At 39.4% G+C, this 14,366-nt stretch overlaps 1 protein-coding gene across 1 annotated transcript in view; it reads right to left on the reverse strand.

Annotated features, from left to right (window-relative positions):
• Nucleotides 1-14,366, reverse strand: part of WWC2 (WW and C2 domain containing 2) — a 209,906-nt gene that overhangs the window by 96,408 nt on the left and 99,132 nt on the right. The window contains exons 3-4 of the mRNA XM_023221024.3: nucleotides 3,470-3,673; nucleotides 2,563-2,639 (exon numbers count right to left, since the gene is read on the reverse strand). Of these exons, the coding sequence (XP_023076792.1) occupies nucleotides 2,563-2,639; nucleotides 3,470-3,673 (281 nt within the window). The remainder of the gene's footprint in view (nucleotides 1-2,562; nucleotides 2,640-3,469; nucleotides 3,674-14,366) is intronic.

The raw sequence follows: 14,366 nt of genomic DNA on the forward strand, positions 1-14,366 counted from the left end.
GAAAAGGGAAACTGGAAACTGACCCGCTCTTAGAGAAGGATTGAAGCCCAGGCTGCAGTCAGCTCAAATTATGATTACATTAAAATTACCTGCCCCTGGCCTGACTACCTAGAAGAAACAAAACTAAATCCTCTCTAGGATGACAAAGTGTTCAAAAATTACATATTAATGTGCAGAATTTGGGCAAGTAACTAAAAACAACTGAAAAATAATCAAATACAAATTCTGAGATTAAAACTTTTTTTAAATTTTTAATAGAGATTGTGTCTCATTATGATGCCCAGGCTGGTCTTGAACACCTGGCCTCAAGAAATCCTCCCACCTTGGGATCCCAAAGTGCTGGGATTACAGGTGTGAGCCATTGCACCCAGCTTCCAATGTAAGTTTTTGAACTGAAAAATATAGTGTATTTAAGTTGAAGTCAATAATAAAAGAAAAGCTCCAATTGTTTGAAAATTAAGCAATGCACTCATATGAGAAATCATAAAGGAAGTTAGAAAATATTTTGATCTGAATAACAATGGAAATATAAAATTCAAAACTTGTGAGATGTAGGCAAAAGCCTGTGCATAAAGTAACTTACAGACTTAGTGCAGACATGAGAAGGTAAGAAGGGCTGAAACTGTTGGGCAGTATCCACTGAGATATGTACGGTCAGGCGCCACATGTCCACATTTCCCTGCATATAAGACGGTATGTCTCACACGGCCTTTTCTACCGTTGGATAAGTTTAGATACACAAATACTTACCACCGTGTGTTATAATTCTAGGTACTGAATGTACTTACAATATGTACTTACAGTACTAAGTATAGTATCATACGGTACAGGTTTATAGCCTAGAAGCAACAGACTATAGCATATAGCCTAGAGGTGTAGTAGCCCTATCACATGGGCTTGTACTAGTATACTCTGTGATGTTCACAGGACAAGGGAATTGTCTAACAATACACTTCTCACAATGTATGCCCATTGTTAAGTGAGCCATGGTTGTATTTTTTAAAATAAACTTTATTGTGTATATTTGAGGCTTACAACATGATGTTATGGGATACATGGAGATAGTGAAATGATTACTATAGTGAAGCAAATTAGCATATCTATCAACTCACAGAGTTACCATTTTTTGTCACAAAATCTACTTATTTAACTTATTTAACAAGAATCCCTAATACAATACAACGGTATTCCCTGGAATCCTCATGTTGTACATTACATCTCTAGACTTGTTCATCCTACGTATCTGCACCTTTTATCCTTTGAACCACATCTCGCCATTTCATCTCCCCTCACCTCCGCCCCACCCCCAAGTCCACGGTAACCACTGTTCTATTCTCTATCTCTGTATATTTGATCTTCTTTTCTTTTCAAGAGTCAACATAGAAGTGTTCCACATATAATGCATGTATAACAGACATGTACATTAAGGCACAATTTTTAATAATCAGAAATTGAAATAAACTTTAATGTACATCAATATTACATGAGATAAAGAATTTATGGTATGTACACAAAAGTGGAACACTATATAGCAATAAAAATGAATATAGATCTTGAAATGCTATTGAGCAAGGCAAGCCATCAAATTAATACATATGCTATCCAGTCTTAGGAAGTTCAAAGCAGGTGAAAAATTAACCCTCAGTGCTCATGAGGCAATGGTACCACCTTTAGGGAGAAGGGAAATAATGAGGAGAAATCACGGTAATAACCCAGTTCAGGACCTGGGTATTGGTTACATGAGTTTATTTACTTGGTGAACAGACTTTAATATTCCAAAAATCAAGGATAAACAAGCTCTGGCCTTAACATCAGTTCAGTTAAAAAGATTCAGGCCAAGATTCAGGAAACACCTTTCCATGAGGCATTACGAGGACCTAGTAAAGTCTGTGGGCATCCTGAAACATTGGGCTGTTCGACAAAAGAGCAGCTTGGCTTCACTCTGGAGGACAAAACTCAGCACAATGAGGGAAAGCACGTTACAAGACTCAAATTTTGATTCAATATTCTAACTGCTAACAATAAAACTGCCCAATAGGCCAAGCGCAGTGACTCACGCCTATAATCCCAGCACTTCGGGAGGCCAAGGCGGGTAGATCACTTGCGGTCAGGAGTTCAAGACCAGTATGACCAGCCTGGCCAGAATGGTGAAACCCCATCTGTACTAAAAATATTAAAATTCATTGTGCATGGTGGCGCATGCCTGCAATCCCAGCTACTCGGGAGGCTGAGGCAGGAGAACCACTTGAACCCGGGAGGCGGAGATTGTGGTGAGCCAGCCTGGGGGACAGAGTGAGACTTCATCTCACAAAACAAACAAACAAACAAACAAACAAACAAACAAACAAACAAAAACCTGCCCAATAATGGAACGCACTGTCTCAATAATAAAGACTATTCCACGCTCTGAACTTGCTCACATCAAGGCAGAAGGACCACTCATCAGGGGTGAGCAGAGTTTTCCACACCACACGGGGTGAGAGCTGACCGCTGGAGCCCCTTCCACAGCCTTCAGACTCTATGCATATGGGTCAGCACAGAACCACAATTTAAACCTCTTACCCTTAATCTCGTAGTGGAGATCTCAGCTTTCAAAATATCGGGATCATATTTAGTACTGGATGAAGATCCTGAGAATACTTTTATAGAGAAAAAAGAAAAACTAATTATTTACAAGTTGCATAACTAGTTCTCAGCTTAGAATTTACTGAAGCTGTACACAGGGGGAAAAAAAGAATTTACTGAAGCTAAAAACAAGATTTATGTGCTTCTGTGACTACTTGCTTTCTTTTTATAATTCCTTTATTGTCATTTATCAGACACCTAAATATAAAAAGTAATCTTCAAACCTCTACCATATTTTTAAACTCTGTAAAGAGAAACATCATTAAGACCTTGGTGCTTAATTTTCTTCTGGATTTCATATACACTATGTCCTTAGAGGACTATACTGCAGCAGTACTTCAGAGTTTTGCATTATCAAGGAATTTATAATTTAAGCAGAACTTCTGAGCTCATCACAGCTGCTTCTTTAAACAAAGTCAGCTCCAAATAATCAATCTGTGAGATGAGCGAGCGGTAAATCAACTCAGGTGGTCAACAGAAATTACACTGTAGGTAATAGCTGCAGTTCCTCCCCACTAAAAATATTGTACAAAAGTAGCAAAAAGGGCCAAATTACTTGCATTGTTCTGAAAAGGTAAAAATTAACTCGTAAATGCATAAAAGGCAAACTGGCAGAGGCAGGTGCAGAAACAGAAGGCATACACAACCCCCAAACGGGGATTATTTTATCTGGAGTGGGGGTGAGAAAATCTGGGGTGTGCCCTCACCTCTCACGGTTTTGAGAGACTCTTCCTGCTTAGGAGGGAAAAGGACTCAAAATTAAACTCCATAGAAATGTAAGTGGTCTTCTGTTACTACAATTCGGTCTCCACTTCTTAAGTCTGAATAGACACACTGTACTTACAGCTTGTGCGAGAACTTGACTTTTCCTTATAGGCATCATTTAATCGCACGTATTCATCCAGGGCCAGTGCCAGCCTCTGCTCCTTCACATGGTACAGCTCCTTCTGTGTCCGGAGGGCATCTTGCGCCACAGAGAGGTAGTCCTTGAGCATCTTCTCCTGTTCCCCCCTCCATTGTTTTCTTGGATCTTCTATCTGTGTGGTTTCTGAAAACATTAGGTGGAGGGTACTTTTTAGAATTTAACTTTGTTTTCCGGATTGTTTAAACTCCAGAGAGTAGGTTAGCTTAAGTTCTTGTATCCTCTAAGGAGTCTACTTAGCTGTGCTGGAGTGACTTCTCCAGAAATTTTATAGTTTTATTTTACCCAGTCCCATCAATTTCCTTCCTCTTTCAGGTTCTCATCAACAATGTATTCTCACTATAAATCTACCACACACGATGTTGTCAATCAGATCATTCCTTTCAAGAATTCTGTGGCTCCCCAGTGCCTACAGAATAAAAGCTAAGCTATTCATTCCAGCACTCAAGGTCCCACATAATCTGGACCCAACCTACCTTCGTTCACCTAATACAGGACTCTAGCCACACTGCCCTCTGCGTCAGCTCTAATCAAAGCTGGTCTACTCTGCAGACTAGAACCAGTCCATGAACGCAGTTTCATGTCCACAACAGTAAGGACAGAAATAGAAAACATTTTGTAATCATTATAGCAATTTTAGTCAGTTATTGTTTATCTGTTGATAAACATTTTGCATTTCTTTGTGTGTATACATTTTCACTTTTCCAGTAATTCACTTTTTCTTGTAGTTTACAAAAACATCAGTGAGTCCGCAGTGGATCTGAAATTTAGAAATAAACAAACAAACAAAACCCTGGTCCTGTTTACACAGGATGCTCTAGCCTAAGGCCCTGGTTCTTGCTTCTGCATTTCTGCAAACTACAATCAACCAGAGACCCCTTTTTTAAAAAAAAACCCAGACCAGTTAGAGTTTCTGGGGGTGGAACCCAAGCACTATCGATTCGAAAGCTGCTCAGGTGATTCCAGTGAGCAGCCGAGCCCAAGACCCAGCGCTCTGCAACAGCATTCACACGCTGCCTCCTCCAGAAGGTGCCCCAGCCACCTCATCTGCAGGTCAGCCCTTATCCTCTAACTTCCACGGCAGCTTATGCTCAGTTTATAAACTCCAAACACATTCTTTACTGTGTGGTGAAGCTACAGTAGGGGCCACAAAACGTGAAGAAAAACAAAAACAAAAGAATCAGATTACCATAAACACTTTATGTTCTCATATTTAAAAACTGACATATTTTTTGACCACATGTTGAGCCAAGGAGTTGGAGTATACTGGTGTCCAGCATTGGGGTACCATGATGTATACAAGAGAATGGATAGTTTTGGTGATGGTTAGTGCAGGTTGGTTAAGAGACATCCCCCTGTGTCTGCAGACATGTATTGGATCCCTCTGCTGTGAAAGAAAGGAGAGTGGCCATGTGCCAGTAGAGGAAGGGTTGAGAATGGGACAGAGTAAATAAAAGAGGCTTCCTGGATACTGATGTTCTATTTCTTTCACCCATCGAAATTACATAGTTCACTTCTAAAATATTTGTTAAACTTTGTTATTTCAGTCTATGCACTTTTCTGTATGTTGTATTCAGTAATACAGTGTGTTAAAATAAAAGAATAGTTCAAAGGCGGAAAAGCTATGGTATTGTGATTTACGATCTTGTCTCTAGCAGGACATTGTATCTAAGTGGATCCCACTCCCAACAACAGCAAACACAAACAGGGGATAATTTGGGACAAATAGAAGCATGGCTTTAATACAGAAAACACATGAAGCTTGATACACAAAAGATTAATAGAGATTTTTTGAAAGCAAAGCAAAACACAAAGAAGGCCATGGTGGAATAACAGGGCCACAGTAAATAACTAGAAGACAAAATATATGAACAATGGTTTTCAGATGTTGGACAACAGGTAGTACGAATTGTGATCTCTGAAAGAAGGGAAATGAACCCCATGATTATCCTACATTTCTGTCTGAAAGCACTTTTTGGACAGCAGTGCAAAGAGGGGTAACGGAAGCAGAGAAAGGAGGCACTGCTCAACTGAAGCGAGAGGGAAGCAGACTTCATGGAAGCCATGAGAGGTGGAATTTGTAAAGCAAAGCACAGAAGTTCCAGAGACTGGAGAAGTTCCAGAAATTTGCACAGGGGTCACAAGAAGTCTCTGGGTGAATGCTAAGATGCACAAGGGGACGTGCACAACGCCAGGCAAAGGACAACGGGGGTGCTATAGGCAGACAATTCCCTGAGCTCACACGGGGCTGTGACAGTTTCCAATTATGACCAGCCAGAGGAGAAAGGCCACAGTGAACATCTAGGGAATCCAGTGGAGACCACAGCAAAGTTACACCTTAACAACAGAGATAAATAAGACATAGAGTAAAGGCTACTCTGAACCTAACCTAAAGGACCAAACTGGTCAGCAAGTAACTTAACTGCCAGTCAGAAGAAAAAAAGTACAGAACTCCCTAAAAGGCATAAAACCTAGCACTCAATGAAACCAACAACAACAAAACCAACTTTATAATGTCTAGCATCCACTATAATGTTACAAAACATAACAAAAAGCACAAAAATATGGTCCATAATCAGGAGAAAAATCAGTCAACAGAAATAGATCTGGAAATGTAGAAATGATGGAATAAGCATAATCTAGATAAAACAGTTATGTTGCAACAGAATAGAGTCCAAAAATAAACCCACACATCTACTGACTATTGTGCAAACAGTCAGTAAGCAGATGAAAGGAGACTCAACATCACCAATCATCAGGGAAATACAAGTCAAAACGATAATGGGATACCACTGCTCACTATATAAAACGGCTAGAATTTGAAAACTGACCGTGTCAAGTGTTGAAGAGGATGTGGGACAACTGGAATTCTCATTCATTGCCACTGGGAATCTAAAACGGGGCAATCACTTTGGAGAACAACTTAGCAATTACCATACAACCCAGCAATCCTACAACTTGTTATTTACCCAAGAGATCCAAAAATATGTATATACAAAAAGACCTCTAAACAAATACTCATTAACAGCTTTATTCATAAGAGACAAAACTATTACAGGTAATGGCTAAGCAAATTGTAGTATATCCATACAATAAAATACTACTCAGCAATAAAATGAAACAAAATACTCAACAGCAATATATAAGACTCTTAAACACATGCTGAGTGAAAAGACGCCAGACACAAAAGAGCACATGCTGTATGATTCCATTTATATGAAATGTGGGCAAAAGTAAAGCTAATCCAATGACAGAAAGTGGTTGCGTGGGCCCAGCAGTACTGAGAAGTACTTGTTACAACAGAGCAAGAAGAAAGCTCTCTTTTAGCGGATGGAAATGTTCTCTATCTTGATTATTGTGATGGTTACATGGTGTACACTTGTCAAAAACTCACGAACTGTATGGTGAAAACAGATGCAGTTTATGTATTTGTATATAATAATAAAGCTGATTTACAGTTTATTATTAAAATATGCTTTACAAGGTTCAAATGAATGATGATGACTGATGAATGTTAAAGAGAACTGAGGTATAACAATACCTCAGTTATAAAGGACAAAGGGATGCTATAGGCAGACAAACGGATGCTATCAGAACAGCAATAAAAATCCTTTGCCACTATCAGCTGTTGAAAAGAGCACTGGTTAGGGAGTAAGGCTGTGTGGATTCCATATCCAACTAGTCAGATGTGAGACTCTAGGTGAAATATTTTACCTCTCTTACTCTCACGTCTCTTGAATGTACAAAGAGGGTGAAATATGGACGAATATTTTCTGATGTAGCCTTTGCAGTGGACACTGTTGGTGTCCTAACCTGGTATTCTCGGGTCTTTCTGCCATGGTCTGCTCTTTGCTGTTGATGGATGTCTGACTGCTCTAGAGCACTTCGCTAACTCACCTGCAGCCAATGACTGACTAGTGAAGAAGACAGAAAGAACTCCCAGGTAGAGCAAACTCTGAGGTAGAAATTGTACTTTAGAGTCACCACAATCAAGTGGAGTCAGAGACTTCACAGAAATAAAACTTTCATTTGTTTTTTTCCCTCACTTTCTTTCTTTCCTCATTTCCTTAATGGTTTCTCCCGGAATTTCCTTCATAAACCACGTTCACTTAAATTCTTGGCTTAGGGCTTGCTTCTGAGAGAACTCAACCCAACGTACCCTTGTATAATCTATGCAAACGAAAACGAAAGAAGTTTGGTCTCGGACTGTACTTCTCATATCCTCCTGTGAGGGCTCTTAGTAACACTGTGTGTATGGGCAAGGCAGGGGAGAAATGAGAGGAAGATTCACTCTCGAAAATAAAAAAGGAAAATAAACCTGTCATTAAAAGAGAAATGTGACAGCAAGTTCTAGCAATCGTTTTCTAAGATTCTACTAGAGAACTGAATAAATAAGCTGCTCTGGTTATTGTAAAACATAAAATTAGATTAAGGCACAGCCTAATTGCCTCAATAAAATCATTTTTGTGCACCATTACTAACAGTACTCTTAGATTTTAAGCCCTTGATGTCATATCATACCTGAAAATACTTCCACAGCCCACTCAGAGTTCCACAACCCCTTTCCTAGGGGTGTAGAGAGTGTACGTTAGTTAGCCCAGACCACACTGGAAACGAAAGGTGTGGATACAGAAGGACTATGGAACATATAAAAGGGAAGTGTTCCAACAAGAACCTCAGCATTTATTACTGGAAGGAGATGAGGCGGTACCGAGGTGCAGGAGGAAGAAGAAAAAAAGAAAATGATATGGTAGCATTAACCTGGGTGGCAGAAAGGCTGAGGTACATGGATTGTGAAAAACTAAACCAGAAAAGGAGGGATAATTCTTCCTTCCTCCTAATACCTGAAAAATTAAAATGATTCCACATTGGAATGTACGTTGAGAATACTGAGACTCAGGTCGTAATGAAGTAAGGTTAAAAAAAAAAAAAAGCAGCACATGAATCATTTCAGTCCTGAGGAAGTTTTAAGAATATGAATACTGGAAAAAAGAACTGAGATGTAATATCCCAGAAGCTAAGATCATAAGCTCTGTATTCAGTCTAACTGGGTGCAAATCCAGGTGTGTCATTTACAAATTGTGTGACCTTGAGCAGGTTCTTAAACCTCTCCAGGGTTCAATTTCCTCCTTTACAAAATGGAGCTAATTCAGGGGGCTGTTTGGAGGATTAAATGAGATACTGCAAAATACAAAAAGCCTTTAATGCTAGTAAGCTATAACACTGTCTCTGATACTCAGACTGCAAAAGCAAAGAAATTATAAAGTCACATTGCTTACCCCAGCCTTGACTGGGGTAAGCAGATTATATAATTTTATATAATTATAAAATTATATCCACCCTGCTTCCTCTTCCCTTAGTGGAATTTGTACACTCCACCACATACGTATTTATACAAGATGTCAGACGCAGATCAGCAGGTAAGACTGAAAAACAATCAACAAAATATTGCTTCTCAAAGTTTCTTAGTATGACACACAATGTTGTACTTTCTATTTGTCAGTGGATGGTGTATTGATCATTTCTTAAAAATTTTTATATGTTTTGTGATGCTTTGATGTCTCGGGGCCTTGCTGTCTGGGAAGAGACTGCCCCTCCCAGGGCTAACTTAATTCTTAAGATAGCAAATGACTCCCATGAGCCCATCCTTCACATGTAAACCAACAGTCCAAAGCCCATATCCCTAACCTCCTCTTTTATCTAACTCACACTCCAAACCAGTATTTCCCCTGCCCTACATCACCCTCCAGGGGAAGACACTGGACAACTAGAGACCATTCCCATAACCCAGAGTCTGCCGAAATTATTCAATCCAGCCAATCCTAAACTTGTTCAGACTTGCGTACCCTATCTCACTCATTCCCTCCCAAGGAAACCACAATACAGGCTCTGGGCCATGATTGCTCCTCTGCTCCTTCTGCCTCCCAACCAACCCAAGCACTTCTCCACCATATGGCCCGGAATGGTGTACTACGCCCCCTTCCCTTGAGAACTGTAATAAAACTTCTTAACCTGCCTCAAAGTATAGAACTCATCCTCTAACAAACATCAATGTATGGTCTTGAAAAGTTTTCAGAACTGTGGATGACTCCCAATAATCCTCATCTCCTAGTAATTTATGCCTCTTGAGTATGGGATAGATCTGATGGCTTGTTTCTAATGAACAGAACATAAAATAAGTGACAAGATATTACTTCTGAGATTAGGTTACAAAAGACTGTGCTGTTGTCTTGATCACTCTCTCTCTCCCTGATTTTTCTTGGCTTTTTGACTCTGACAAAGTAAGCTGCCCCATTGTGAGCTGTCCTGTGGAGAGGCCCACGTGGCATGGAACGAGGGAGGCCTGTGGCCAGCAGCCAACAAGGAAGTGAATCCTGCCAATAACTGTACGAGTGGCTTGGAAGCACATCTTTCTCCAGGCAGCCCTGAGATGACTGCAGCCGGGCTGACACCTGGATTGCAAACCGCCACAGAGACCTTGAGCTGGAGGATCCAGCTAAGTCTTGCCTAGATTCATGGCCCACAGAAGCCATGAGATAATAAATATTATTTTAAACCAGTAAGTTTTGGGAGAATTTGTGATGATGAGATACATAATTAATAAACTAATGAAATAAAGAGATAATAAAAATTAAAAATGTATGTTAAAAATCTGAAAAGTTTTTAAGTTATAATAATTATATAAGATATGTACTCTCCGCTCTCTTTCAATCTTTTGAGGTTTCAGCCAATCATATTTCCCCCGTGTTGGGGACACAGTGTATTTCAGTAAAATATTTGTCATTGGCTAAAACGCCACAAAGCACTGACTGACACTTCAGTGAATAAAGTGCAATAATGATGATGATAATAAACTATCAGCATTTGTCTTGGATAGGTCAGGAAAAACACTCCAGTAGACTGGTTTAAACACTGCACATTACAAGAGAGTCAGTGGGAAGCATTCTCATTTCCAAAATATTGCACAATTCAAATATGAACTGCAAAAGACAGTTCCCAAAGGCACCTTAGAAGAAGGCTTCATAAAGCAGGATTGTGCTTCATCTCCATCATTGTATTTGCAGAACAGATTTGTGAAGATCATTTTTTAAATGTAAATACTCAAGTATATTATACAAATGTGGTATTTTTTATTAAGATCTAGTGGCCTTGGGAGCTCATGGTATTACAATATAATTTGCTGTTTTCTACTGTATTAAAGAAGCAATATATAATACTGTTAAAATGCCCTGTACTTCAAGGGAATTCATATTCCATCAGTTTTATAGATGTGAAACTTTATAGGCAGAGAACACATGTGAGTTACAAGAGCTTACCATGGAAGATAATGTTAGATTCTTCAAAGAAGATTATTTTTGTCTATAATGCATATTTATATTCTTCCTATTGTGCTCAGGAAGAATAAATCAAATGAATATAAGTAACTTTCCTTATCTTCCTTTTTATAAAGTATCTGCTATATTTACTATTTGTTCATTAATTCCTACAGACAATTATTGACCATCTACTACAGGGAAAATAAGATATTCCGACATGAACCCTCCTTCCAAGAAACTTGCAAAACGTAGAAATAGTGACATACATATATGTAGAACACAATTAGTGCCTCGAGCGGAGAATGGCTAAGTGCCACGGCAGTTTAGAGACAAATGGGTTTCTTCTGGCTGAAAAGAGTACAGTTCCATGGAACAGGCAGTAAAAAGGGCTTTGAAAGATTCCTGACAAAAGCACCTGGCCCGTTCCCTGCCCCAGTCAAAACCCCCAGTTACCCCAGTTACATCAGCCTTCAGCTGCACTGAATTTCCTGCATGTCTTTCCTCAAGTCTTGCTTTCTCTAGCCTCTTGAGACCTTTGAATCTACTTGCCATCCTCCTTCTTCCCCACCCCCTTTTTCTCCAGCCTGGTTAACTCAGTCATCTCTTGGGTGTCAGCTTAAAGCACTTTCTCCAAGTAGCCACAGCTACACTCTTTAGGATGGAAAGGCTGCTTCTTCATGCTTCCCCATGTTCTCCTAGCATGGTGGTGGTCCTTTCCTTATTTCACTATATGCTCTCATTTCTTTACCAATACTCCAAGAAGGACTAGCCTATGACGTCTTGAATGTCCAGTAAATGAATATGAAACTCATTTTGTAAGCAATAATGTGCCACAGAAGGGTTTTATGCAAGAGCACCAAAGGATCCTTCTTTTTTTTTTTTTTTTTTTTTTTAAAGAGATGAGGTCTTGCACGTTACCAAGACTGGCCTTGGACTCTTAGGCTCTAGTGATCTTCTCACCTCACCCTCCTGAGTAGCTGGGACTACAAGCAAGAGCCACCATGCTCAGCTTCAAAGAATCTTGACTATATTCTACGAAAATCATCTGACAGAAATGTGAGGTTCTATTATCAATTGATATGATGGAGAAAAAATTTTTTTGATGAAAATTATACATTAAATGAAAAAGTTTATAAAACAGTATATATAATATAATCCCATTTGAGATGTAAAATACATTTAAAGCTCTGTATGAGGCAGGGGCATTCCATTCCTTGCGGTCAGATTTAAGGCCAGTCTGGGCAACACAGAGAGATGACATCTCTAGCCCCAAAAAATAAAAACAAAAATAAATTTTAAAAAACTGTGTATATGTGCATGTGTGTATCAAGTCTGGAAGGATACACATCAAAAGATTTAGAATACTTAGTTAACTCTGGGTTGTATGAACATAATTTTTCTTCTTTTCATTTATCTATATTTTTACTTTTCTCCTATACACGATTACTTTTCGTTTGTTTGTTTGTTTTTGAGACAGGGTCTCACTCTGTCAACCAGGCTGGAGTGCAGTGGTGTGATCATAGCGCATCGCAGCCTTGAACTCCTAGGCTCCAGCAATCTGCCCACCTCAGCCTCCCAAGTAGGTGCGACCACAGGTGTAAACTGCCTCCCAAGTAGGTGGGACTACAGGTGCAAACTGCAAAACATGTTGAAAGGATCTATTCCCAAAACTGAACAAATCCTTTTATATGAAGTTCCAGAACAGACAAAATTAAGCTATGGTGATAGAAATCAGAACAATGTCTGCAGCAGTAGGGAGGGCTGACTGGAAAGGGGCAGGACAGAACTTACTAGAGTGACTGAAGAAGTTTGTACCTTGATGCAGGGGCAAGTTACAAAGGATTATACATACATCAAAGTCCACCCAAAATACATGCTTAAAATCTGTGCATTTTTGTGTATGTAAATGAAACCTCAATTACTAAAAGAAAGAAAAAAAAGTTATAGTACAACTCAGACTCTACCAAAAAGTGATTTACTTCTGGTTGTATTAATAATATTAAAACCTTACAAATCATACCTCCTCATTTACCTTCTAGTTAGTTACAAACATCCCTCGTTGATATCTATACCCCCACTCCACACATACCCACCGAAAGGTGAATGTGATCATGAAACACTTACGGCCTAAAATAACTTTTACTGTCAAGGTCAAATCTTCTACTTCTAAATACTCAATAGTGTTTGTTAGAAACGTGTTAAACAGCCAAACATTCCTTATTTAATTTTTTCTTTAAATAATGAGAAAATTATGCTGAAACTATACAGTATCAGAACACAACATATGTGTGGAACAGCTGTTTGAGAAGATAATACCGTTTGTTTCCTAAACTACTTCACAGGAATGTCTTGAAGATTAATGAGACAATGGACCAGATCGTTTTCAGTGGGTGAACTGTTTGCTGTTGGTAATTTGGGTACATCAGACCGCTAGAATACCATTACCATTAAAGCAAAATAGCAGACTTAAAATTTTATATTCTAATAGTGAAGTTTTAAAATATTCAAAATGGTGTTTTTTGACACATAATTTATACTTGAAATGTACTTTAATTCCTTTAAATAAGAACAGAAAGCTTTTGATTGCTGAGTTAAGCAATAAAGCTCTTCTTTTTAACATTTTAAGTGTTTATCATTATACTAGTTGCCCAGCAATGAAAACAAAAGATACAGTCACTGCCCTCCCTCAAGAAGCTCATAATTTAGTGAGGAAAACATACAAAAAATAGTATAAATGCAATATGACAACGCTTTTTAAAAAATCCCTATGCACTTGGTCCTCCAGAAGTATCTGGATGGGGCATTCGACCAGAATGGGACGGAGACCTGTGAGGGACAAGGGGTGGGTATCAGAGAAGGCCTATGGGAAGCAGTGGCACCTGAGCAGAACGCCTCTAGAAGAATGTGGCCTTTAGTCAAAAGGAGGGCCTAGGGGCTGTGCAGAGAGTGCTCAGGCTCGACTCCACAGATGCAAAGAAAGGCAGCCAGCCCAGGAGGCACAGGGTACTCCTAGAGGTCTCCAGTGCCAGGCAGGGCAGGAGATGAAAAAGGAGAGGCCGATGCAAGCAGACTGGGAAGAGCCTTCTAGCAAGGAAAGAACACATGCATCTGGACTCTGAGAAAGACTTAGACAGATGTGGCAGCCAGCAGCCTGAAGGAAGTAACTGAAGTCATCACCCAAGGAAGTCTGCAGCATGCACACAGCAGAAGACTGTTACAGAAATCCTGACAGCAGGATGAAGTGAAGAAGAAACAGGCAAAAGAAAGCTGGGCAGGTGCAGTCAGATATGTGAACAGTATGTCACAAAATCCAAAGAGTAGAGAGCAGGAGGGAATAACTCACGGTGACAAGTCACAGAGACGAGACTACAGTCTTGTTTGAATTTGACAGTTTGTGGTGTGTATTAGACCCTTCTTGCCTTGCTATAAAGGAATACCTGAGACTGAGTCATTTATAAAGAAAAGAAAAGAAAAGAAAAGAAAAGAAAAGAAAAGAAAAGAAA

This window comes from Piliocolobus tephrosceles, chromosome 3 (genome assembly GCF_002776525.5).
Source record: "Piliocolobus tephrosceles isolate RC106 chromosome 3, ASM277652v3, whole genome shotgun sequence".
Lineage (NCBI taxonomy): Eukaryota > Metazoa > Chordata > Mammalia > Primates > Cercopithecidae > Piliocolobus > Piliocolobus tephrosceles.